This window comes from Phyllostomus hastatus, unplaced genomic scaffold (genome assembly GCF_019186645.2).
Source record: "Phyllostomus hastatus isolate PE091 unplaced genomic scaffold, TTU_PhHast_1.1 phas_scaffold_129, whole genome shotgun sequence".
NCBI classification, from domain to species: domain Eukaryota; kingdom Metazoa; phylum Chordata; class Mammalia; order Chiroptera; family Phyllostomidae; genus Phyllostomus; species Phyllostomus hastatus.
In genome coordinates, this window is record NW_025334009.1 from 10,779,587 (window position 1) to 10,802,392 (window position 22,806).

General features: G+C 54.3%; 1 protein-coding gene across 2 annotated transcripts in view; it reads left to right on the forward strand.

Moving 5' to 3' along the window:
- The window catches only part of SCN5A (sodium voltage-gated channel alpha subunit 5), a 93,031-nt gene that overhangs the window by 37,091 nt on the left and 33,134 nt on the right, over nucleotides 1–22,806 (forward strand). For both annotated transcript variants that reach the window (XM_045856774.1, XM_045856775.1), the window contains exons 8-15: nucleotides 1,354–1,417; nucleotides 2,642–2,783; nucleotides 3,239–3,436; nucleotides 4,358–4,537; nucleotides 5,113–5,484; nucleotides 10,349–10,481; nucleotides 11,461–11,699; nucleotides 22,341–22,514. In XM_045856774.1, the coding sequence (XP_045712730.1) occupies nucleotides 1,354–1,417; nucleotides 2,642–2,783; nucleotides 3,239–3,436; nucleotides 4,358–4,537; nucleotides 5,113–5,484; nucleotides 10,349–10,481; nucleotides 11,461–11,699; nucleotides 22,341–22,514 (1,502 nt within the window). The remainder of the gene's footprint in view (nucleotides 1–1,353; nucleotides 1,418–2,641; nucleotides 2,784–3,238; nucleotides 3,437–4,357; nucleotides 4,538–5,112; nucleotides 5,485–10,348; nucleotides 10,482–11,460; nucleotides 11,700–22,340; nucleotides 22,515–22,806) is intronic.

The following is a 22,806-nucleotide window of genomic DNA, read 5'->3' on the forward strand; positions in this document are numbered from 1 at the left end:
GACCCCCAGAGAGGCAGCTGTGTGTGCTGATTAAGGACCTGCCCTCGGGAGTTCCCAGGCGAGGTGGGGGGATGTGGCTGAATGGTCTGGAAGGATGGGGGTTGGTGGAGAGCCAGACAGGAGCAGCAGCAGCTGCAAGGCTGGGAGGTGGGACTGCCCCTGGAGGACGGGGACTGGCGAGGGGACCGTCCTGCCTACAGGGACAGGAGTGTTTGGGAAAGGGTGGGTCACGGAGCTGGGGCAGCTTAAGAGGCTTCAGAGTGGAGGCCCCCCGCCGCTTGGCTTGTGACTTCTCGATCCACTGCAGGGTTCCTTGCCAGGGTGTTAATTCCACGCACGCACTCCCCAGAACCCCGTGAGGGCGATGGGGCAAGCTCAGTGGTTGTCCAGTCATGTGAGCCCCTCTGCCCCACAGTTGGCACTGCCATTCTGCGGGCCGATGGCCAGCACGTCTCTTGGCCGGTGCCGCTGGGCTGAAGCGCAGGGTGTCGCTGCCTCGGGCTGTGCTCCAGACCGCCGGGCCCCCGAGGGCCGGTGTGGAGTCAGGCGCTCTCGCACACCACAGCAATCCACTTCAGGAAATGACGTGTAGACAGAAACTCCGTGAGGAAATCTGCATACGGTGCAGCTGGGGCCCCACAGCGGTGGCCCCGAAATTTCACATGCGCCAGAGTCACCGGGGGGGTCTTCGGGAAGCACACTGCTGGGCCTGCGCCCAGAGTTTCCGAGTCAGCAAAGCTGGGGGTGCAGGGGCACTCGGAAAGTTACGTTTCTATCCAGTTCTCAGTTGATGCTCGACACTGGGAACTGCTGCCCAAGACGAAGGGGGTAGCAGTGAGTGATGGGGACTGACGGGTGGCCATGCAGAGCGAGGTCCTGGGCCGCACCTGGCCCAGCCCCAGCCCTGGCGGAGGAGCCTGCAATGTGGCCCAGTGACTGTGGCAGGCGTCGCCTCCACCACCGAATGCACAGGGAAGCTGGTCCAGACAGAGCTGGGCTGTGACTCAGCAGCCAGGCTGGAACTCTGGCCAGGCCCCTGCCTCCTAGTTCAAGGCCTCACTGGCCCCTTGAATGGCATGAGGTAAAGTGCAGAAGCTCCTTGTGGGGACTTCCTGAGCTTTTGGAGAGTGTTGGGGACACTGGCAGCCAAATGCCTGAGGAAGAGGAGGAGGAAGGCCAGAGAAGTAGCCGGAGTTGCCTCGGGCCTGGTGGAGCAGAGGTTGGGGTCAGGGCAGGGGCAGAGGGGGGTGGGAAGACCACCAAGTGCTTCCACCTCTCCATAGCCTGGGTGCAAGGTGGGAACCCAGGAGTCCTGGCCACCATGCCCCTCACCACTGGATGTTTCTCTTCTAGAAAACTACCTGCTCAAGAACGGCACCTCTGATGTGCTACTGTGTGGGAACAGCTCTGACGCTGGGTATGTGGCGCTCGACCCCAGGGGCAGCGAGGCCTCCCCAAGCCTCCCTTCCTGCCAGGCGCCCAGCAGCTTTCCAGCCCCCTCCCATGGCAGAGGAGATAGCTGTGCAGGGGGTGCAGATCTGCAGGGAGGGTGAACAGAGGCCTGAGCATGGGGTGGCCCTGGGGTGTAGCCCAGGAGGCCCTGCGGGGCCCCCTACTAGCTCAGCCCTGGTTCCAGTCCTATCCAGAAGCCCTTCAGGGCCGCCCCCTCGCCCTCAGCCCTCTCCCTCCCTGCAGATCCATCCCTCAGTCGGGTCCGGAGTGAGTATGGCCTCCCCGGCAGCCTGGACCCTCCTGCAGGGCATTCGGGCTCCGGGCCTGCCCTGAACGGGGGACCCAGAGTGCCCACTAGCCATGTGCACACTGGGGCTGGGGCCATGTGACGGTGCTGTAGGTTGTTGGGGGCGGGCGCACACAGGCTCACCTGGTGGGGAAGGTCCTCTGCATGAAGTTCCAGAGCCCTTCATGCCACTAAGAGATTGTCTCAGGGTCTGAGGACATTGGCGAGGCCCAGAGGCCCCTGGCTGTGTCCTCCCACTCACTGAGCACCCAGCCCCTTCAGCCCCTTCTCTTTCTCGTGCACAGCAAGCACGCAGGAGTGCAGCTCAGTGCTCCCTCTTTGGAAGAGAGGCTGCACCTCCAGCCCAGTGCATTGGGGGTCTGCCTCATTGCCCCTGGGTATACATACAGCTGTGCAAATGCACAGGTTCTGTGGGCGTGGCCCGGCCCCAGCCCGTCCACCCCAGAATCACCCCTCAGCCCCTTGGTCCAGCCTTTGCCCTGCTCCATCCCGCTCAGCTCAGCCAGGCCTCACTGCTCCCCCACGTGCCTGCACTGGGTGCTCACTCCCCGTGGCAGAGGCAGGTAGAGGAAGAGACGTGAGCCAAGCCCTCAGCACTTCCTCTGCGAAGGGGGAGGCAGCTTGGACAGCAGCCTCTGTGAAGGGGATGGGGTGTCTTGTTGGCAGAGGAAATGGGAAGGCAGTGACCCGGGAAGGAGGAGGCACAGTATGAAGTGTGGCGGAGCAGGACTGAGCAGTGTGGCACTAGGTTTGTGAGGCTCAGCCTCAGGAAGCAGTCGGGCATACGCTGGGCTGCCCAGGAAGATGAGCCAAGCCGGGCAAGGGTCTTGGGGGCAGAGGACCCCTCACGGCACGAGACAGAGCCCACTTGTCTGGCTGCAGGTCATGCCCTGAGGGCTACCGGTGCCTGAAGGCAGGTGAGAACCCCGACCACGGCTACACCAGCTTCGACTCCTTCGCCTGGGCCTTCCTTGCGCTCTTCCGCCTAATGACGCAGGACTGCTGGGAGCGCCTCTACCAGCAGGTACGTGCGTGCGTGCACGGGCCAGCAGAGGGACGCCATGAACGGGCTCAGGACCCCGCACGGAGGCCAGGCTGTACCTGCCCAAAACGGCCCGAGAAGCTTTTCCACTGGCGAGAGCTGAGGGGGGTCAGGGGACTGGGGACCCATGCATCTGAGGGACAGGGGCTCAGCAAACAAACTGTCTTGTTGCTGATGACCAAATACCCCCCCTTTATATAGGACACTGTGCTCTGTGAGTGCGACACCCTTCCACCCTATGCGATGGAATAGTCCCCTCTGTAGGTGCATTTCCCCTGTCGACGGTGACATTCTGTCTCCCCCTGTGGGTGGGGCGTCATCCCCTGTGTGTAGGTCATTTTCTGTAGGTTAGCACACTCCCCTCTATAGGTGGGACACTCTGCCCCTCCCCAGAAGGGGGCCCAGTGTGAATGACCTCTGCCCCCTCGCTCCCCCAGACCCTGAGGTCCGCGGGGAAGATCTATATGATCTTCTTCATGCTCGTCATCTTCCTGGGCTCCTTCTACCTGGTGAACCTGATCCTGGCTGTGGTCGCCATGGCCTACGAGGAGCAAAACCAAGCCACCATCGCTGAGACGGAGGAGAAGGAAAAACGATTCCAGGAGGCCATGGAGCTGCTCAAGAAAGAGCATGAGGTGGGTGAGCCGGGCGGCCGAGGAGTCTCCAGACCACGCCGACACCTGGCAGGGGTGCCTGTAAGCATGGTGCCTGCTGAGGAAAGCTGTTCCCTGTGACCCTGGTGTCTTCTGGGTAAAGGCGCTTCCTATGAACATAGGGCATGCTGGGTAAGAGATCCATGTGGCCAGGGTGGCTCAGTTGGTTGGAGTGTTTTGTCCTCTACACCAAAAAGGCTGTGGGTTCAATCCCCAGTCAAGGCACATACCTAGGTTGAGGGTTCAGTCTCTGGCTGTGGCACGTGTGGGAGGCAATTGATCAATGTTTGTCTCTCACATCTCTCTCTCTCTCTCTCTCTCTCTCTCTCTCTCTCTCTCTCTCCCTCTCTCGCCCCCCCCACCCATTCTCTCTCTAAAATCAATAAACCTATCATCAGATAAGGATTGAAAAAAAAGAGAGAGACCCATGTGTCCATGGACACAGTTAATCCTGGTCGGGGGGTGCCTTCTGGTGGGGTGGTGGGTGTTCAAGGTCAGAGGCCTGAGCCAGCCCAGAAAATAGCCAGAGAGCAAGCCTGTCGGAAGCCGGGCTGTGGGCATCTCCTTTCTTCTCACTGCCCCACGCCACTACTGCCAGCACCCATTTTGGCCAGCCAAACCTTCTAGAAGATTCTCTGACCTCTAGTTCTGTCACTTCTGCTCACGAACACCCCCCTCCATCTGTCGCCCACACTCCCCTCCTTCAGGGGCTGCCCACATCAGCCACACTCTCCTGCTCCCTGACTTTGATCTCCCCAAACACCCCGGGTCTGTCTGAGCCCATCTCCCTGAGATGCCCTTATATGGGAGGAAGTGCCCACGTCCACTTACTGATGGGAAAAACCGCCCGAGGCCGCCTGGAGTCTCCGTGACCGAGACGTCCCTTCTTCCGCCCTTTTCCAGGCCCTCACCATCAGGGGTGTGGACACCGTGTCCCGCAGCTCCTTGGAGATGTCTCCGCTGGCCCCAGGAACCACCCACGAGACCAGGAGCAAAAGGAGAAAACGATTGTCTTCGGGGACCGAAGAGTGTGGGGATGACAGGTTCCCCAAGTCGGACTCGGAGGATGGTCCCAGAGCAATGGCAAGTCCCCAGCCGTGGCTCTGACCCTTTCTCGGGAGATGTGGTCCCCAAAGCCCGCGTGCTAGGTCCCTGGTACAGTCACAGCCCCGACGGTTGCTCCCCGAAGGGGAGCACTCTCGGGCCCCTCCCAGCCTTCCTGTTTCCTATGGCTGTTTTTGGAGCGGGCGCTGCCCTGGGGACGGGGCTGGGAGACACCCCGCTGTGTACAGTGGTTGGACACCGAGAACAGGCGCGTAGGAGTGAGGCGCAAGGCAGTCCGGGCCAGGCTTGTCTACACAGCAGGAGCCTTCCTGCCCCCTTTCCCCACCCGCCCCTCCCTTAGCCCCACCTTCGGGCCCAGGTGAGCTTCAGTCTCACAGCCCCAGAGGCACAGGCTCCAGGTGAGCAAGGATCCCAGAAGATCCAAGATTGCTCCAGCCCCGCACCCCTTCCCTGAGGACCCCCTCGCTCAGCCACCCAGACTCGCACGGCCGGCTGAGCCCTCGATGCTCCGAGTTGGGGCCGGTGCCGCAGGAGACGGGCTGGGAGCACTTGGAGAGCTGTCTTGCTCACATCCCCTCTCCCTGTGCCCTCAGAATCATCTCGGCATCACCCACGGCTTCAGCCGGACCTCCGTGAAGTCACGTTCCAGGCGTGGGAGTATTTTCACCTTTCGCCGGCGAGACTTGGGTTCCGAGACAGATTTTGCAGACGACGAAAACAGCACGGCAGGGGACAGCGAGAGCCACCGGACGTCCCTGCTGGTGCCCTGGCCCCTGCGCCGGCCTAGCACCCAGGCACAGCCCAGTCCCGGGACCTCAGCTCCCAGCCACGCCCTCAATGGCAAAAGGAACAGCGCCATAGATTGCAACGGGGTGGTCTCCTTGCTGGGGGCAGGTGAGCCTGAGGCCACCTCCCCAGGGAGCGGCCTCCTGCGCCCTGTGATGCCGGAGCACCCCCTGGACACGGTGAGCCAGCCCCCCACGGTGTAGCACCAGGGCAGATCTGGTCTCCAGACTCATCCCCAGGGCCGGGTCCAAAAACACTCACCCAGCATTCCCTGAGCACTGGGTGTGTGCTGGGCTCTGCGGGCGGGCGTGTTATGGGGATAAACAGAGGTGATAGTTAGATATTTAGCAGCTGGTGGGGCCTGGGCACCAAGATGACTTGGTAGCACAGGGCCAGGGTCCAGGAGGGGCTGTGTGTGCCAGGCATCAGCCCCTTGGAGCTGCTGGACCCTGGGCCCTCCAGGGCTCCGGGGAGAAGGGCCAGAGGGGCAAGAGAAGGCTTGCCAGATTCGGGGCGACAATTTTTCACCAAGTTTGAAGTATTTCAGTGCACTACAACTGGTGACTCAATGTCAGCCCAAGTACTAAGTCCTGTAGGAGGACGGAAAGAAGAGCAGAGGGGAGGGAGCCCCCCGGACCCCGTTCACTAGAAGGCATTGAAGCAGAGACAGGAAGGAGGCCAGGGTGGGGGCCACGCTGCCTTCTGGAACCCGGAGGGCTAGCATGGAAGAGTGGATAGCACCCGGGTTCCGGGGACAGACTGGTTTAGGATCCTGGCTTGTGGCAAGTTATTTTATTTCTCTGGGTGTCTGTCATCTGTAAAATAGATTTAAAAAATGCCCATCTGAGGACTGCTGTGAGAATTAATGGGCCAGTATGGGTAAAGCAATTAGGACATGCGTGAGTTTGTCGATGTCGTAATTACTTATGACAATGTAATTACATATTACAATGACGTGATGCTGTCATTACATCCTTGGGGGTGGGGAGGGGGGCGTGTTCCAGGCTTAGAAAGCAGCAAGTGCAAAGGCCCTGCGGCAGGAATGCGCCTAACCTGTGGGAGGCGATGCCATGAGGTCCGTGTGGCTGGAACCCAGGGAGCACAGGGGAGAAGGGTCGGAGTTACTGTCAAAAAGGTAACAAGGAGGTCCGGGCCGGGCCGGGCCAGGGAAGACCAGTTAGGAGTTTTGATCTCTCAGTCCGCTGATCCCAGGACAGACAGATGACTGCCCAGGTCACCATGGAGTGTCCCTGCGGACCCCTGATCCCCAACTCAGGGCCCAGAGCAGCCCACCCAGACAGGGCAAACCTGTGGCTCAGACCCCGATGCCCACAGGGAACTGGAAGAGGGCAGACTTTCTGAGGAAGCGAGGACAGGACCGGGAAACGCTCAGGAAGGGGGAGGTGGGGCTGAGGAGGAACAGTGCGTGGCCCAGCAGCCCATCTCGCTCAGACTCTTGGTCTAGCTGTGAGCCTCTGCACTGGTTAATACAGTTGTCTGCCCCTCCCTTTCCTCGTCTGCAAAGGGAAAACAAAGTTAACGTTCACGTCAGCAGGTTATGCAAGGGCTGAGAGTTAAAACCTGCCCGATGCTTAGACCAGTCCTTGCCTAATGCTCCAGTAATTATTATTATTGTTATTATCTATTACTATAATTATTGAGCAGGAAGGAATCAAGACTCCAGATGCATTGCAGAGTGCCTGGGGCCCTCACATGCTTTTGGAGCGAGAAGTCCAGGAGAGGGTCCTGGGACCCCCCTGGGGACAGACCACAGCCTCTGGGTGGACCCGGGGAGGCCTCTGGCCATCACCTGTAGGGTGGGAGTATCTGACGCCCCAGGGACGCTAAATCCCAGTGGCTGCAGACCCCTCTTCCTGCCCAGCGCTGGAGTCTCATCCTTGTGGAATCAGGTCAGCAGCCTGGAAGCTAATAGAATTTCCTAATCTCGTTAGGGAGAAAATTGTCTCGTTGTTAGCGCACATGTCAGGAGGAATCCAAGTTCAAACACTTCATTATCGGGGATTCTGACCTCACCCATTCTCACTTCTGTAGGGCCCATTTGTAACTGGAAAGGGACTGGCCGGCCGAGGGGGTCATTGGCAAAGGTAAAGGAATTAGTAGACCAAGATGGAGACTTCGAAAAGCTAAAGAGATTAGCCGGCTGTAGGCCCCTGGGAATGCCTTCTTGGTTCCCACTCAGTTCCGGGTGAGACATTTCTGCCCAGTCCTAGTCTGAAAACAAAGCACTGTGTTGGGCACATAGTAGGTGCCAAATTAGCATGGGAGGGCAGGGAGGAAGGGTCATCCCAGCAGACAGCTCATGTTCCATTTATCCAGATTTGGGGGCGGGGCAGGTTACTTTGTCCACTGTTTGGGCGGGAGTACCTGTCCCTGAAGGCCACCTGGGGCTGGGCGAGGCACACCCAGCAGCCACTCACTGGCCTTTCGTCCTCTCCCGCCCACCCACCCCATCATCTAGCAAGTCAGAGGCAGAGCTAGAGCTCGAACCCAAGCCTCCTGACCCCCGGCGGGCTGTGCTGAGTGCCAAGCAGTGTCTGAGGCTCCAGGGTTATGGCACTGAACAACACGGACAAGGGCCCCGCCCTGGTGGAGTGTACATAGCGGTCAGGCAGACAGTGAACCGGTCGACATTTCCAGGTAGCAATAAGGGTCACGTTATAGAAAGTTGCTAAGGAGAGTTTGGGAGATGGGGGCTTTTAGTGGGGATAATCTGCAAAGTCCTTCCAGCAGAAGTGACATTAAAACTGACAGGCACATGATTTGAGGGAGGCAGCCACGAAGATGTGGGAGAGCGGCTTTTCAGGCAGAGGGGGACAAAGGGCAGAGACTCCGAAGAGACACGGGGTTGACGTGTTCACGGGGTGAGAGAGCCGGGCAGGATCAGGTATGGGGGGGACCCGAGGAAAGGGATCCGGGATGAGTTTGAGGAGTGAGGTGTTGGACTGTGCAGAGCCTTGTAGGTGATAGAAAAGTGTGGATTTATTAAGTAAGCGGGGGAGCCATGGGCTGGGGGAGCTGTTGATCAGAGGAGTATCATGATCTGATTTTTAAGGGACCCCCTTCCTGCTGTCTAGAGGGTGGGAGGAAGGGAAGAAGAAGCCAGCGAGGAGGCTGTTGTGGTGGTTTTGGGAAAGAGATGATGAGAGCTTGCACTAGGATGGTGTATCCGTCAGCTATGGCCACGGTGACGCTGTGTAACAAACTACTCCCTCAGTCAACGGCTAACTACTTATTATTCTCAAGCTCACTTACCTGCAGGTGGGCAGTAGTTTGGCTGGTCTAGGTTGGGCTTGGCTGGGCAGCTCTGCTTCAGACTTCACATTGGCTTGGCTCCCCGCTGTGGGTTAGACTCAGGGCTGCTCCTCTCACCTTTGTGCGGAGGCCCAGGCTGAGCGAGGGGCAGCTACCTGGGGAAGCTCTTTCCGTGGAGGATTACTGGCGCACCAGAGCAAGGCAGATGGCTTCTGTCCACATCAGGTCCACTAACGTGGCATTTTCCAAAGCAAATGTGTCATCAACAGGACAAGGAAGTTTATTTACCCACACTGGAAGGGGGAAAGAGTTAACGTTTACTAAATGATAACTCCAACTTTCCAACAGTAAAGGAGGAGAAGAGAGGTTGGGAGAATTTCAGACAAGCTGGTGAGTTAGGCTGGTCAGTAGCACCTAGAGTACCGCTGTTACACCAGCCACCTCAGCCCTTCTCAGGTGCCTCTGCTTGAATACCCCCAGTGACTGAGGGCTCACTACCTCCTTAGGCAACATTTCAGGGCAGTCCCACCAGTGACAAAGGTTGACCTGAACTTCGGCCCAGATGGATTTGGCTCCCACCCCCAGGCGCTGGCTCTGCCACCCTGGGTAGCCTAGGCCCCACCCCGTGACCTACAGAGATGGTAGAACCTCGCTTTTGCATGCCGAACAGCCAGGTGCCTTCAGCAGCCCTCAGCACGAGCTCATAGGCTGTGGTTATGCGAGGCTGTGCCGATGTGAAGCCTTTGTGGGCCCCCCCTTCATTCTGGTGGGGGGGGGGGGTTGCCAAGGAAGCCCAGAGAGTGCTGCTGCCACCTGCCCTCATCAGGACACGTCTCCATGTGCAGACCTGCTGCTTTTACTGACAAAAACGACGCGAGCACGTGGAAAGCAGAGCAAATGGTGCGGAAGCGCATGGAGCGAGCGGGAACTTCTCCCTCTCCTTCCCCTCCCCCCACGGTCCCATTCCCCAGGTACAGCCGCTCTGCCAGTTCGGTGCGTGTCTTCCAAGTCTTTGTCTCCTTCCCGTCAGACGGGATGTCTTGGACGCGCTCCCCCGGGGGACACACGTGGCACTGCCTTGTTCTCTGCAGCGTCTGTGTCAGGGACCAGAGTCGGGTCGTACCCATACTTGATCTTAAAATTCTCCCTATTGATTCGTTGTTCTGTCTTTACAGTAACGGGAACAAATGCTGCAAGGAACATCATTGTATGTGTATTTTTGGTGCACGTGCATAATTATTTATGAAGTCAGATTACTAGCCGAGGAATTGCAGAGCCCGTTTAAAATTTTCTTGGTAGACAGAGCCAGGCGGACTCCACCAAAGCTCCCCACCAGCCACCCCAAAGCGTTGTGCTTTATGCCTGTGTTAACGTCGCCGTAGAGCACGGGGGATTGTTTTTCAGCTTCTTCACGCCCGTGCCTCCGGGGAGCTTGTGGCCAGTTAGGACTCCCAGATCGTGTTTGCGTGAACTCACGTGCACAGCAGCACCTGGGTACTAGAACTTGGTTACGTGGCTCCCGTCCACACTCAGGAGTCACCGCTGCTGAGAGATGGAGAAGAGCAGGGAACAAAGGAGATGATCATCGGTGGGAGGGATGGCAGGGGAGTTACTGGGTGGGAGTGGGGAGCCGAGAAGCCCAACAACCGGTGTTGCATCAAGACCCCCACCCTGTCTCCCTGGGACCCCCCAACCTGAGTCTGGGCCAGGTGCCCCGGGTCCAGCAGAGCCCCGTCCCCAGGCTGACGCGTACCTCCTGGTTGTACCCAGACCACTCCGTCGGAGGAGCCGGGCCGGCCCCAGACGCTGACGCCCCAGGCTCCGTGTGTGGATGGCTTCGAGGGGCCGGGAGAGCGGCAGCGGGCCCTCAGCGCAGTCAGCGTCCTCACCAGCGCGCTGGAAGGTCAGCACTGCCCGCTCCCCCGCCCGACCCCCGTGTTGTCCAAACACTCCCCGAGTCTGGTCTAGGCCTCATTGTCCTGACCCAGCCAGGCTTCCCCCAGCCGCTCGGCCCGCCTTGCACGTCCCCGCAGCTGTTCCAGACTCTTCGGTCTGTGTCCCCTGGCGTCCCCAGGTGTCCCTTCATCTGTTCCAGCCTTTCCTCTCCTGCGCCTCCTCAGGAGCCATGTCTGTATTTCTTCCCAACATTACTGCAAGTGTCCTGGCCGGTCCCGGGTGCTCATCAGTCCCACCTGCCTTCTCCCGAGCACCCCCATGTCTGCCTGGGTCTGGCCTGTCCCAAGGCTGCCTGCGCTGGCCCCACCCCAGCCAGTCCCACATCTACCACAGGCTTTGCCAGGCTCCCCACATCTGCCCCAGCCAGTCCCACCCCTGGTGACCCACGTCCGATCCTGTCTGAACTTGGCATCCCCCCGTATGAGAACTTGGTCTCATCCCGTATGTGTTCACTTCTTTCTGGCCTGTGCCAGGTACCTCCTGTCTGTTGTAATACGTCCCAGATGCCCACAGCTGCTCCTCCTGCCTATTCCGTCTGCCCTGGGTGACTGTCATATCCGAGCTGGCCTGTCTCAGATGCTGTTCTCCTTGTTTGTTGACAGTCTGTCATCCTCCAACTGTCCCCATGTCCGTGTGGGGCTATGGGAAGACAGCCCGCACCTGCCCTGATCTGCCCTATCCTGGGTTTCCCCGAGTCCATCCTAGCCCCCCTGTCCCCATCCCCATGGCCCTCTTCTCATATTTTCCAGGGTGAGGGCTGGGGACACAGGCTGTCCTTTCCCTTAGTCTCTGCCCCTTTCACTGTCCCACTGTCATGTATCAGCCCTGTCCTCTCTCCGGCTAAGTCACACGTCTTTTCTGGACTCCCATGAGTTGTGTGTGACTCGGTCAGCTAAAACAAACCAGCTTGCCGGCTGTGCCCCCAGAGCTGGAGGAGTCCCACCGCAAGTGTCCGCCCTGCTGGAACCGCTTCGCCCAGCACTACCTGATCTGGGACTGCTGCCCGCTGTGGATGTCCATTAAGCAGAAAGTGAAGTTCATGGTCATGGACCCATTTGCGGACCTCACCATCACCATGTGCATCGTGCTTAACACGCTCTTCATGGCGCTGGAACACTACAACATGACGACTGAATTCGAGGACATGCTGCAGGTCGGAAACCTGGTAAGAGCCCCCAGCAGCTGCCTCTGAGGTGGGCATCGTGGCGTGAAAGGCCCTCAGCAGCCGGTCTCGGTCTTGGCGGCTCGAGGAGGAGGGATCCAGAGCACAGAAGGGTCTTCTGATGGGGGAGTCACTGTGGAAGGCGCCTTGAAGTAGGGGGTTTCAGGATCGGCTTTTAAGGAAGTGAGAGAGGTAGTTGGGAGTGAGAGATTGGGGATAAAGGTTCATGAACACGCCCAGAAGCCGGAAAGCCAAAGGGAGGCAGGGCTGAGCCTAAAGTGTGTGGGGACCAGAGGCTGGGCCAGGGAAGTGTGTGCAGGAAGAGGTAGTTTTCCTACAGCCAGAGCTTCTGTAGGTGGGCGTCAGTGTTTGGTGGATGGAGGAGAGGATGGACGGGTTGTGGGATGGAGAGAAGAAGGGACAGAGGGATAGAGAGCTGGCTGGCTGGCCGGCTGGCTTGCCGGATAAATGGATGGATGGATAGATGGATGGCTGGGTGCTGTGGGTAAACCATGCACAGCTAGACTGGAATTCTGACTCAGCTCTTACTAACTATATGTGACCTCAAGCAGATCACTTAGGCTCAGTAATTGGCACAGAACATATTTGCGGAATTTAATAACGGTAAAATTAGCAAGGCAGCCTCAGCCCCATAGGACGCTGATGAGGACTGAATAAGATAATGTGTGTGACGTGCTTGGCTCGGAGTTTGAGAGACAATAAGCAGTAAGGATAAATGGTGGCCGTGGTTATTATCATTGTTATGTTATTAAAGAGGCTGTCCCTGGGAGTCGGAATATCTGGGTTCTGATTCTGATTTTTTTTCCCTCTGGAGACTAAATCACGTCCTACCTCTTCACTAGAAAGGTGGGAAACTGAGGCCTGAGAGGGGACATAGTGGTGACAGAACTGGGCATGCAGCTACTGTCCCAGGACTCTGAGTGACAGAGCCCTATTGGCCCTGTGCCAACAAACCCAGGGTCAGCCGTTCCCCAGGGGATCCTCGGGCAAGGCTGGTGAAGACCCCACTGGCCTCCGAAAGGGGCTGCTGGGACCGTCACTGAGTTTGGGGGGGAGGCAGGGTTATTCACCCTGACCTCTCACTGCAGACCCAGTCCTGTGTTGTCCCAGCTGCACAGCAGCCCCCTCCGCCCCCCACTAGGCAGGCTGGTCTCCCACACTTTGGGATCTGGAGATCATCTTCTCTTATTACTTTCCATAGCCGGGGCTCTAGGTAGTTCTCGGCAGGATCTCCTGATATTTTCCCACAAGCGTGGGTCCATTGCTCTCATTCTGCTTGTATACGTGAATGGAAGGGGAAGCCGTATCTCAGTCTGTAGGAGCCACGGGACACGGTGGTGGCTCCCTTGTCTTGGTCTGCAGACGGGGGTGACGTGGGCTTCGGCTGATTGTGGTGTTGATGGAATGTGGCCGTTGGTTTAGACGGAGCAGCAAGCCCCGGTGATAAAGAGCTCCGTTGGCTTCGCTGCATCATTAAGGTAGTGATTGGATGGCAATTGTGTTAAACTTGAGGTTCCATCGTTACTAATGGGTCACGCAGTTGGATTATAGCTGTTATCTTGTTCTGTTTGGGTAGCGTTATTGCTAGTACATAAGATTTTTATTATCTTGCAGTTAATACATTTTAGGTGGTTTAAATATTAAATGGAAAGAAACAAAACCACAAAAATAAGCGTGAGGAGGTAATCTTGGTATGGGAAAAGCCTTGCGAAGAGTGTCACTGAAGACAAACTCCAGGAACAAAAAGATGTATAGGTTTAAATGACTCTCAGCCCATCATATAATCGAAAGGCAAAGGCCAGTGAAACTTCCGTTCCTAGCAATGCAGTGGACAAGAAAGCCCGGAGAGCCTCCGACCGCCAAACAAAAATACAGCAAACGTTCTTTGACGTGCACAGCCACGTTCATGGGAAAGTAACCACAGTGCCCAAGTGCCAGACACAGAGAGGGACTTGCAGACCGTAGCGGTGAACACGGGAAATGCTTCTGTGGTTGCGCCGGCCAGGATGCGGGCAGGGAGAAGCTGATGGTTTGAGTAATCCGGGGTGTGGGTTTCCGTGAACATGTGTATAGAGGCGTGTCTTTGGCGCAGTGTGAGTGGGGGTTGGAACGGAGTAGCCCCGGAGGAACGGGACCCTGCCTTCAGTAAAATGGCGAGCTGGAAAAACTTGCACACCGACGCGGGGAAATGACACAGAAGGAAGCCGGTCGGTCTCAGCCAGCACCTGCAGTCCCTGGGGTGGGGGGACTTACAGCCTCAAGTATACACAGTGGGCAAAAGTGGTTTTACAGTTGTTCACATGGGAAATAATACAGTAATTAATAAATAATAATACAAGAATAAACTCTGCCTCATGTACTCAGAACTGTAAACCGGCTTGTCTCAATCTGTATACATTAAAAAAGAAAAGTTGGAAATTAATGTGCTAGTCATTCGATTCAAGTTAGAAAAAATAAATAAAAACTCAAAGAAAATGAAAGAAAAAAGAAGAAAGGAAGACATAATTTTAAAAGTGTCATTAGAGAGAAGTTTGAAAAAAAGACATTTTTTGAAGAGCTTAATAGACAAACTTTCAGCAAGATTAAAATAAAAAATGGAAAGCACAAATAAAAAATTAAGAATGGAAAAAGAGCATAACTACACAAATAGCAGAGCTTAAAACACAGTATTAAAAATTATAAACAACTTAATGACTATAAATATTTTCAAAGATTTTATTTATTTATTTATTTATTTATTTATTTATTTATTTTTAGAGAGAGGGGAAGGAAGGGAAAAAGAGAGGGAGAGAAACATCAGTGTGTGGCTGCCTTTCACATGGCTCCCACTGGGGACCTAGCCCACAACCCAGGCCTGTGCCCTGACTGGGAATCGAACTGGCAATGCTTCTGTTTGCAGCCCATGCTCAATCCAATGAGCTACACCAGCCAGGGCTAATGCCTGTGCAAAAATTTTTCTAGAAAAATAGAAGTTACCAAGAAGAGATTTTAAAAAATATTTTATTTAATTTTTTAGAGAGAGGGAAAAAGAGGGAGAAAAACATCAGTTGTTTGCCTCTCTCACATCCCTATCTGGGGTCCTGGCCTGCTACCCAGGCATGTGCCCTGCCGAGGAATCGAACCTGGTAACCTCTTGGTTTGCAGGCCGGTGCTCAACCCACTGAGCCACACCAGCCAGGGCATCAAGAGGAGATTTAACATCACAAAGAAAGAGGAAAAAAAAGTAAACAAATTCAGCAGTGTATGGTTAAGAAAAGTCAAATAAACAACGAGAAAACTCCTCATGATCAAGTTGGGTTTATTCCAGGTACATATGATCTTCCATTCAACATCTAAAAATCAGCTTAGTAAAATTGAATCTTTGTGGTAAGAACTCTTGACAAACGAGAAATAATCTGACAAAATATCTATAAAAGTCTATGGTAAATAACACACTTGACCATGAAACGTTAGCAGCCTTCCTATTAAAAGTCAGGAACTGGCCCCGGCTGGTGTAGGCCAGTGGATTGAGTGCAGGCCTTCGAATCAAAGGGTCGCCAGTTCGATTCCCAGTCAGGGCACGTGCCTGGGTTGCAGGCCAGGTCCCTGGTAGGGGGCACACAAGAGACCACCACACATGGACGTTTCTTTCCTCTCTTTCTCCCTCTCTTCCCCTCTCTCTAAAAATAAATAAATAAAATCTTTAATTAAAGAAAAGTCAAGAACTGTGCACAGATGTGATAGTGGAGCTGATAATAAGCGGTAAGGAAGATGCTATCATCATTATCCCTATTTTACTGGTGAGGGAACAGAGGCACAAAGCAGACAAATGACATAACCAAGGTCGCACAGCCAGGAAGCAGTGGAGCCAGGATTTGTTTGGAGAGCCTGCGTTCTCAGCTAGCACATCACGTCACTCCCTGCTTCCAGTACAAAAGGGAAAGAGGAAGCAAACAGGTCTCGAGTTCTTTTCCGGATCAGGAAAACCCGCGGAAGGACTAGGAGGACCAAGAAGAGAGTTTTTCAGTGCTGGCGGATACGGGCACAATTTGCCAAGATTGATTCTGTCCTGAGCCTCCGTGATCACGTGGAGAGAGGGGCTTTTAAAGTTAACGTTCTTAAAAACGAATCACAATAAAAACTATGAGGAATCTAGGAATAAATGTAGCAAAAGATTATAAATTTTATTTGAAAAAGGTTTTTAAAAACATAGGAGACTTAACTTAGTGGAGAGGTATGCCTTTTTTTGTGAAGGAAAGTCTCAATGTTGTAGGGAGAGCAGTTCTAAATATCCAAGTTAACTTAGATATTTAGTGGAATTCCAGTCAGAATCCCAACACATTTTTTATGGGGACTGATAAGGTAACACTAAAATTCATACGAAAATTAAAGCCCATCAGGATACATTAGAAGTAAGGTGGGGAATTTACCCTACATGTATGTATTAAGATGTACCATGAAGTTATAGGAATGAAAATATTCTAGTCTGGGTGCAAAGATGGAAAGTCGCACCAGCGCTGCTGAATTGAGCACTCAGAAATGGGGATGCGAATCTGCAGACTTGATAAATAATAGAGATGGCATTATAAATCAGCAGAAAAATGAGAGATTATTTAATAATAAATAATGCCGGGCACAGGGGTTATCTAGAGGAAAGAAAATACATTTGGATTCCTACCCCACATTATACTCATTAATTAGTTGTAGGGAATTGGATCTGAAACCTAACTGTGATAAGGCAAAATTTTTAAGCTTTTAGGATAAAAATGGGGGGAAAAACATTTAAAGTCCTGGGGTTGGGAAGGCTTTCTTCCATAACATAAAGAATTTATACCGTGAAAGGGAAGATTGATACATTTATTTATATTAAAATTAAAAAACACCGTAAAATAAAGCATACGATGAAATGAACTGAAATCACTACCACAAGCTAGAAATTGATATTGTGAAAAGCATTTCACTAGGAAGACGTGAGATCCAGAACAGCTACGGAAAGTTCCCGCATCAGCAGAGAGAAGAGGGACAACCCCTTGGCAGAACGACAGTCACCGTGGACAAAGGAAATGCCAGGCCAGCCACAAAGAGGAAACCCAGATGGCTATAAACACATGAAAAAGAAACACAGAGGAATGCAAACTAGAACAGCATTGAGATTCTGTTTCTCACCCCTAAGAGAACGAGAAATAAACCGCCGTGCGTTGACAAGGATGTGAAGCAGTGAGAACTCGCACTCTGTCGGCGTGTGGATCTGGTACAGCCATCACAGGGAGCCGTCGTACAGTCCCGTGAACGACAGATGTGCCTGCCCGGGAACTTCATTTCAGACACAAAGTCTCACGTGTCTCTAGGAGACATGCACAACAAAGCTGTTAGGTGTAGGGAAAGTTGAAATCGATAGAAATGTCCATCCCTCCATTGAAAAATAGATAAATTACGGTATATTCATACCATGAAATACTGTACCCAGTTAGAATAAATACACACACAGTCATACCCCAGTACTTGTCAGCTTCAGAACTCGTCAGACCCTGTAGTGGTTGCGTTTTGACGAGAAAACAATGTTTCAGCACTCGGTGCTTGCTCAGGACTTGTGGCGCTTGCTAGAGCTTTTATGAGTCACCACGCCACCCTGCGAGAGAAAATGCTTCCCCATTCTGTACTCATCAGTTCCAGCACTCGTCGCCAGTTCCGGAACCAGTCGACGTTGAGAACCGAGGTACCACTGCACGTGTATCAAGATGGCTAACTCTCATAAACATGCAGTTTAGAATAAAAGGAACTCTGCAAAAAAAAAAAAGAATATACACAAGGGAGGACCCCCCCAAAAACCAGAATGACCTTCTGGAGGGTGGGCCCCTTGTAGCACAGGCTTCTCCCTTGAGGTGTGTGTTCTAGGAATCCATCTTACCAGTGCACCAGCTGGCGTTGTTGTGAGAGGCTGCGTTCAGTCTCAGTGAATTTTTTGTGAAGACTCTTTCAATGCATTTGCCCATGTCATGATGGGTGATGTACAAGTGCAACTGCCCACCCCACGCAGTTAGTGTTCAGCAGTTCTTGACCAAAAGTGGCATGACCCCTATGCCCTATCCTCCCCATTCACCTGATCTCACCCCAAGCAACTTTTGTTTGTTTCCCTGGTTGAAAAAAGTCCTCAAAGGGAAATGTTTTGTCAATATGGAAGATGTGAAACAAAAAAAATGCCAGAAGCCCTAAAAGGCATCAAAATCAAACAGTTCAAAAACTGTTTTTGAGCAGTGGAAAAAAAACCATCTCGATAGGTGTATTGTATCAAATAGAGAGTGCTCTGAAGGTGATTGGAATTTAAACATGTAAAAATAAATACACAATTTTTTATAAATAAATCCTGTGTTTGGGGGGTCCCCAAATATACATTAAATACTGTATATTATATACATTAAATGCTGTATAATATATATTAAAACTGTAAAAAAGTGCACAGAAAAAATAAACATGAAGTTCAGGATAGCGATTACCTTGCAGGGAGTGTGGTGCAGTGGGTGGCTTCGGTTTTACCTGGGATGGCACAGGGCGAAGCCTTCGTGGTAGAAGCGGAAGTACTTAGGTCCAAGGTCAGGCCCCATCATTTGAGCCAGTGGACTGACACTTCCCTGCAGTGTCTCAGCCCCACTGTCGGTACAGCGAGTAGCACCAATGCGCATCTCGTATCTCGTGTGATGGCCGAGTGATGTCATGGATGTAAAGCGCCAGTGCAGTGCCCAGCATGTAGGAAATGCTCTTCAAGGCTTTGGTATTATTTCATAAGGAATAATAAAACAAGGTTGGATTAAAAATAGGGCAAAATGTTAATAGTGGGGAGAGTTTGAGGGTAGATACGAAGGTACTCATTATATTCTTCTATGCATCTCTAATGCTTAAAATATTTTGTTATTGTAGAAAATACAATGACAAAGGTAAACGGCAAGCCAGGAAAATTGTTGCAGTGCGTAGCGTCGACGAAGAGATTATACCCTAACTATATAAAGTGTTATTTACAAGCAACAACAACAAAAAAAGACAAATACTCTAATAGAAAAAATAAGCAAAGACCAGGAATAGGCAATATCACAGACGAATAAATACACAAGTCAAAGAAACGCCCACCGAAACGACCATAAAATGGGGCCTGTGCCCAGTATTAGGGTGCCTATGGAGAAGCAGTCACATGCAACTCATGGAATTAGTTAAAAACTGTCTCTGAGCGTCACTGAGCAGTATTATGTGTCGGACTCTCTAGCTAGGGCACATCTGTGTGTACAGTGGAATGTCCCAGAACTGTTTTAAAAAAGTAAGAAAGAAAGAAAAAGAAAATGATGCCGTAGTCAGGGGTGTCGAACCTGTGGGTGCCTCTGGGCCACCCTGGAAGAAGAAGAGTTGTCTTGAGCACTTTGTGACACGTAATCACCCCAAAATCTCATACTGTTTTAAGTACATTTACGATTTCATGTTGGGCCACATTGACAGCCATCCTGGGCTGCATGCAGCCCGCAGGCCTCGGGTTGGACACCCCTGCACGTTAGGCCCTATTTAATTGGTGTGGAAGGATATGCATAAAGTGCCATATTTTTAAAAGCCAGTTTACAGTATGGACAGCATGGGCCCGTTAAAGACATATGCCAAGGTCCCCCCAAAGTCCGCCCCCTTCCTGGAGAGCCTCCATTAGCACCATGGATCAGTGGACCAGCCACCAGGGGAAACGGGTGCCCCACTCACGCTCCGTCTGCCGGGCCCCCGGGAGCCTGCGCGTCCCATGGAGCGTGTGTATCTGAAGGCCGCCGCTGCCCGGGCCTGGAACCCCCAGCCGCTCGGCCCCGTACAGCTAATGCTGCCGGCGGCCACAACAATCGCTCTCTTGTAGGAGCATCCACTTTGCATCCATTAGCTCTAACTCTTAGAAAGCTCCTATGGAGCTATTATTATCCCCGTTTGCCATATGAGGACACTCAAGGCTCAGAGAGTTGAAGGAACTGGCCCAGATCACACAGGGACACCCCGTGCTTTGGGACCGGGTCCGCCTGCCGTTCTCTGCACGTCCTGAACCGCCCAGCACTGACCACCGGGCCTCAGGAAGCCTGGGCTGATCCTCTGGACGGGGGAGGTCTGGTTCCAAGATCCATGTGCTTCTAAAGCAGTTGCCCACATGTTAGAATCACCTCGATGTTTCTTTCCATCTCGACTCCTGAGCTGCAATTTAACTCGAATCGCTGCGGGTAACGACCCAGGTATCAGCATTGTTGAAACTCCCTAGCTGATTCTAAAGGGCACCAAGTCTGAGGCCCAGGGTTAGCACTTGTCAAACTTCTCATCTCCTGGGGATCTAGGTCCAAGTGCAGATTCTGGCTCTGCAGGCCCAGGGTCTTCCAGATCCTGCCTCCCCAAAGAGCTCCCGGTGACGCTGTTGGTCCTTTCGCTCCTCACCTCCCCAAAGGCATCCCCCACGAGCCTCTGTCGTCTTTTCTATCTTCTTCTCCTGACTTCTGGCACCCCTTAGTATCTGCTACCTTGCCGCCAAAATAGCCGTGACCCTGGGCCAAGCAAGGCCGGAGATCTTTCTGAGCTCCTTTCCTCCCAAGTGAGCATTCACGCCCCAAAGCCTCGCAGACAGGCCTTGGGAACACGCACAAGGGGGCTGGCACTGTTCAAGGTGCAGGAAGACAGGAAAGGTTCCTCCTGCTGCGGAGCTCGCGGCCCAACTCAGAGGAGATCCAGCAAACAGAGGCATGGCTACGTATGTGCACATCAGATGCAGGTGTGTGAGGGAACGGACAATAAAGCGAGGAGAGGAATGAGCCGTGTGGTAGGAGGGGCCACGATGTGAAGTGCCAGGAAGGTTCACTCATTAGGTGGCTTTTGAGCAGAGACCTGAAGGGAGTTGAGTCCGTGGATTGGGGGGGGGGGGGAGGGGGGCGGCGGTGATCCACGGAAGCTGGGCAGCAAGGGCAAAGGCCCTGAGGAGGAGACAGCAGGCAGGGAAGTTGACTAGAAGAGTGGTGGAGACGGGGTCAGAGGGATGGGGAAGGTGTGGGTGCTCACCCCAGACACAGGCTTGGGTGCCGGGGGAGGGGATGGAACCCAAGGACGCCTCTCCATCTGTTGGGGCAGCTCAGGAACTTGAGCTGAGGCTGAAGGATTTGGGGCCCTCGCTGCCCCAAGACCCCAGCTTCGAGAGGAACCGTTCCCTCTGGGCACAAGCACTAACAAGGCCACTGAAGCCAGGAGGGTGGGGCGGGCAGGAGGTGCCCTGTGTGACAGTGCAGAGGTGCCCAGCTGCCTGCCATCCTGGGCCAACAGCCATCCCCTGCCTACGGCCGCTGGGGCACACCTGAGCAGAGAGAGGGGGACAGGGTTGGTTCTGGGGTGACCAGCGGGTGCCTCTCCTTCTCTCCTTGCAGCGCAGAGCACTCTCAGGGTAGGTGCCAGTGGCAGGGTGCCCACTTCTGACTGCTGACCCCAGCAAGTGCCTCAGCTGTGACCTTTCCTCTCACCTTCACCCCTCCCCTCCCTATGACTACTGCTGGTCAGGCACTACCCTCAGGGTTGGCCTGGCCCCCTGACCTCAGTGCTCCCTGCAGAAGACCTCAGTGCCCCCCACTCCCCCACAAATAACCTCCAGCTCCTCCACAAGGCCAGGGAGGCATGTGAGCAGACCCCAACTTCCCTCCGGCCGCATGCTCACGGGATGTCCCCTCCTCCTCTTGGAACAATGGTCCCATAGTAGCAGCTGGCACACTTCGGGGCATTTGGCCATGTCCATGGCTGCCTGGCCTGCCACGGCATGGGCTCCTTGACCAAGGGTCTCTGCTGGCCAGGTCTGGGCAGCTCAGGGCTCGTGAGTCCATGAACCAGGTAAAGCCCAGTGACCTCTGCCCCACTCAGAACTGTTTCCCGAAGAGAGAGGCGGTCACCCTGAATCTTGAAGGATGGCACTGAGCTCACCTCTGGTTCCCGAACTCACTAGCTGCACGACCCGAGAGAAGTTACTTAACCTCTCAGAGCCTCAGTTTCCTGACCTGTAAGAGAGGGATAATGGTACTTTCCTTATCGAGTTGTTGCACAGATTAAAAGAAGCAGCATATGCAAAGCATTCTAGCCCACCCAGCTCTTAGGACACAGTCAGGTCCCCAGGAAGTGGTGGCTGGTCACCACTGCGGTGAGAAGAGTCCAGAGTGTGGGCGAGGAGGGGGCAGGCACAGCACAGACAGAGGTCTGAGCCACGAGAGCCATGGGTGTCCGTGAGAATGCGTGTATTCAGCAAGTGTGGAGCGAGGGCATGTCCTGTGGCAACCGAGGCTGGGCGGAGTCTGAGGCTGGGTCCCCTGCCCTCAGGTGCTTCCTAAACTGAGTCTCTGCAGAGCCCCCAATGGGCCCGGCTGTTTCTGAGGGACAGGCTGGCAGGTCATGCTCGGTGAGCCACGGAGAGGGCCAGGGGCATCAGGCCAGAGGTAGCCCCTCAGGGGCTAGGCCACGGCCAAGCGAACCCCCACTGGGGACCCGGCTGTAGGCAGAGCTGGCAGCCCAGAAGGGAGACTCTGCTGGAGCAAGCGTCAGGAGGCAGGGTGCCCCTGGTGGCCAGAGGGTCTGTCCAGCCCAAATGTGGGGAACCCCTGATTTCCACTCCCTCCCCAGGTCTTCACGGGGATCTTCACAGCAGAGATGACCTTCAAGATCATCGCCCTCGACCCCTACTACTACTTCCAGCAGGGCTGGAACATCTTCGACAGCATCATCGTCATCCTCAGCCTCATGGAGTTGGGCCTGTCCCGCATGGGCAACCTGTCGGTGCTGCGCTCCTTCCGCCTGGTACCCGCCCGGGCCCTGCAGGGGGGCGGGGGGTGGGGCACCGAGGCGCATCTCCCTTCCACGTGACCGCTCAGTCACCCCAAGTCTGAGCTTTTGTGCCTTCGCCCAACAGCTATTGGCTAGGTACCCCTGGGTACCAGGCCCAGTGCTGGTGATGCAGGGGGACCCAGAGGTGGGCAGGACAGAAGGAAATCTCCCTCCAGCCCTTTACGATTCACCATGACCCCTTAGGTCCTCCCAGGATCCCAGGAGTGGGGCCAGTGTTACTAAATCCCCATTGCAGACAAGGGGA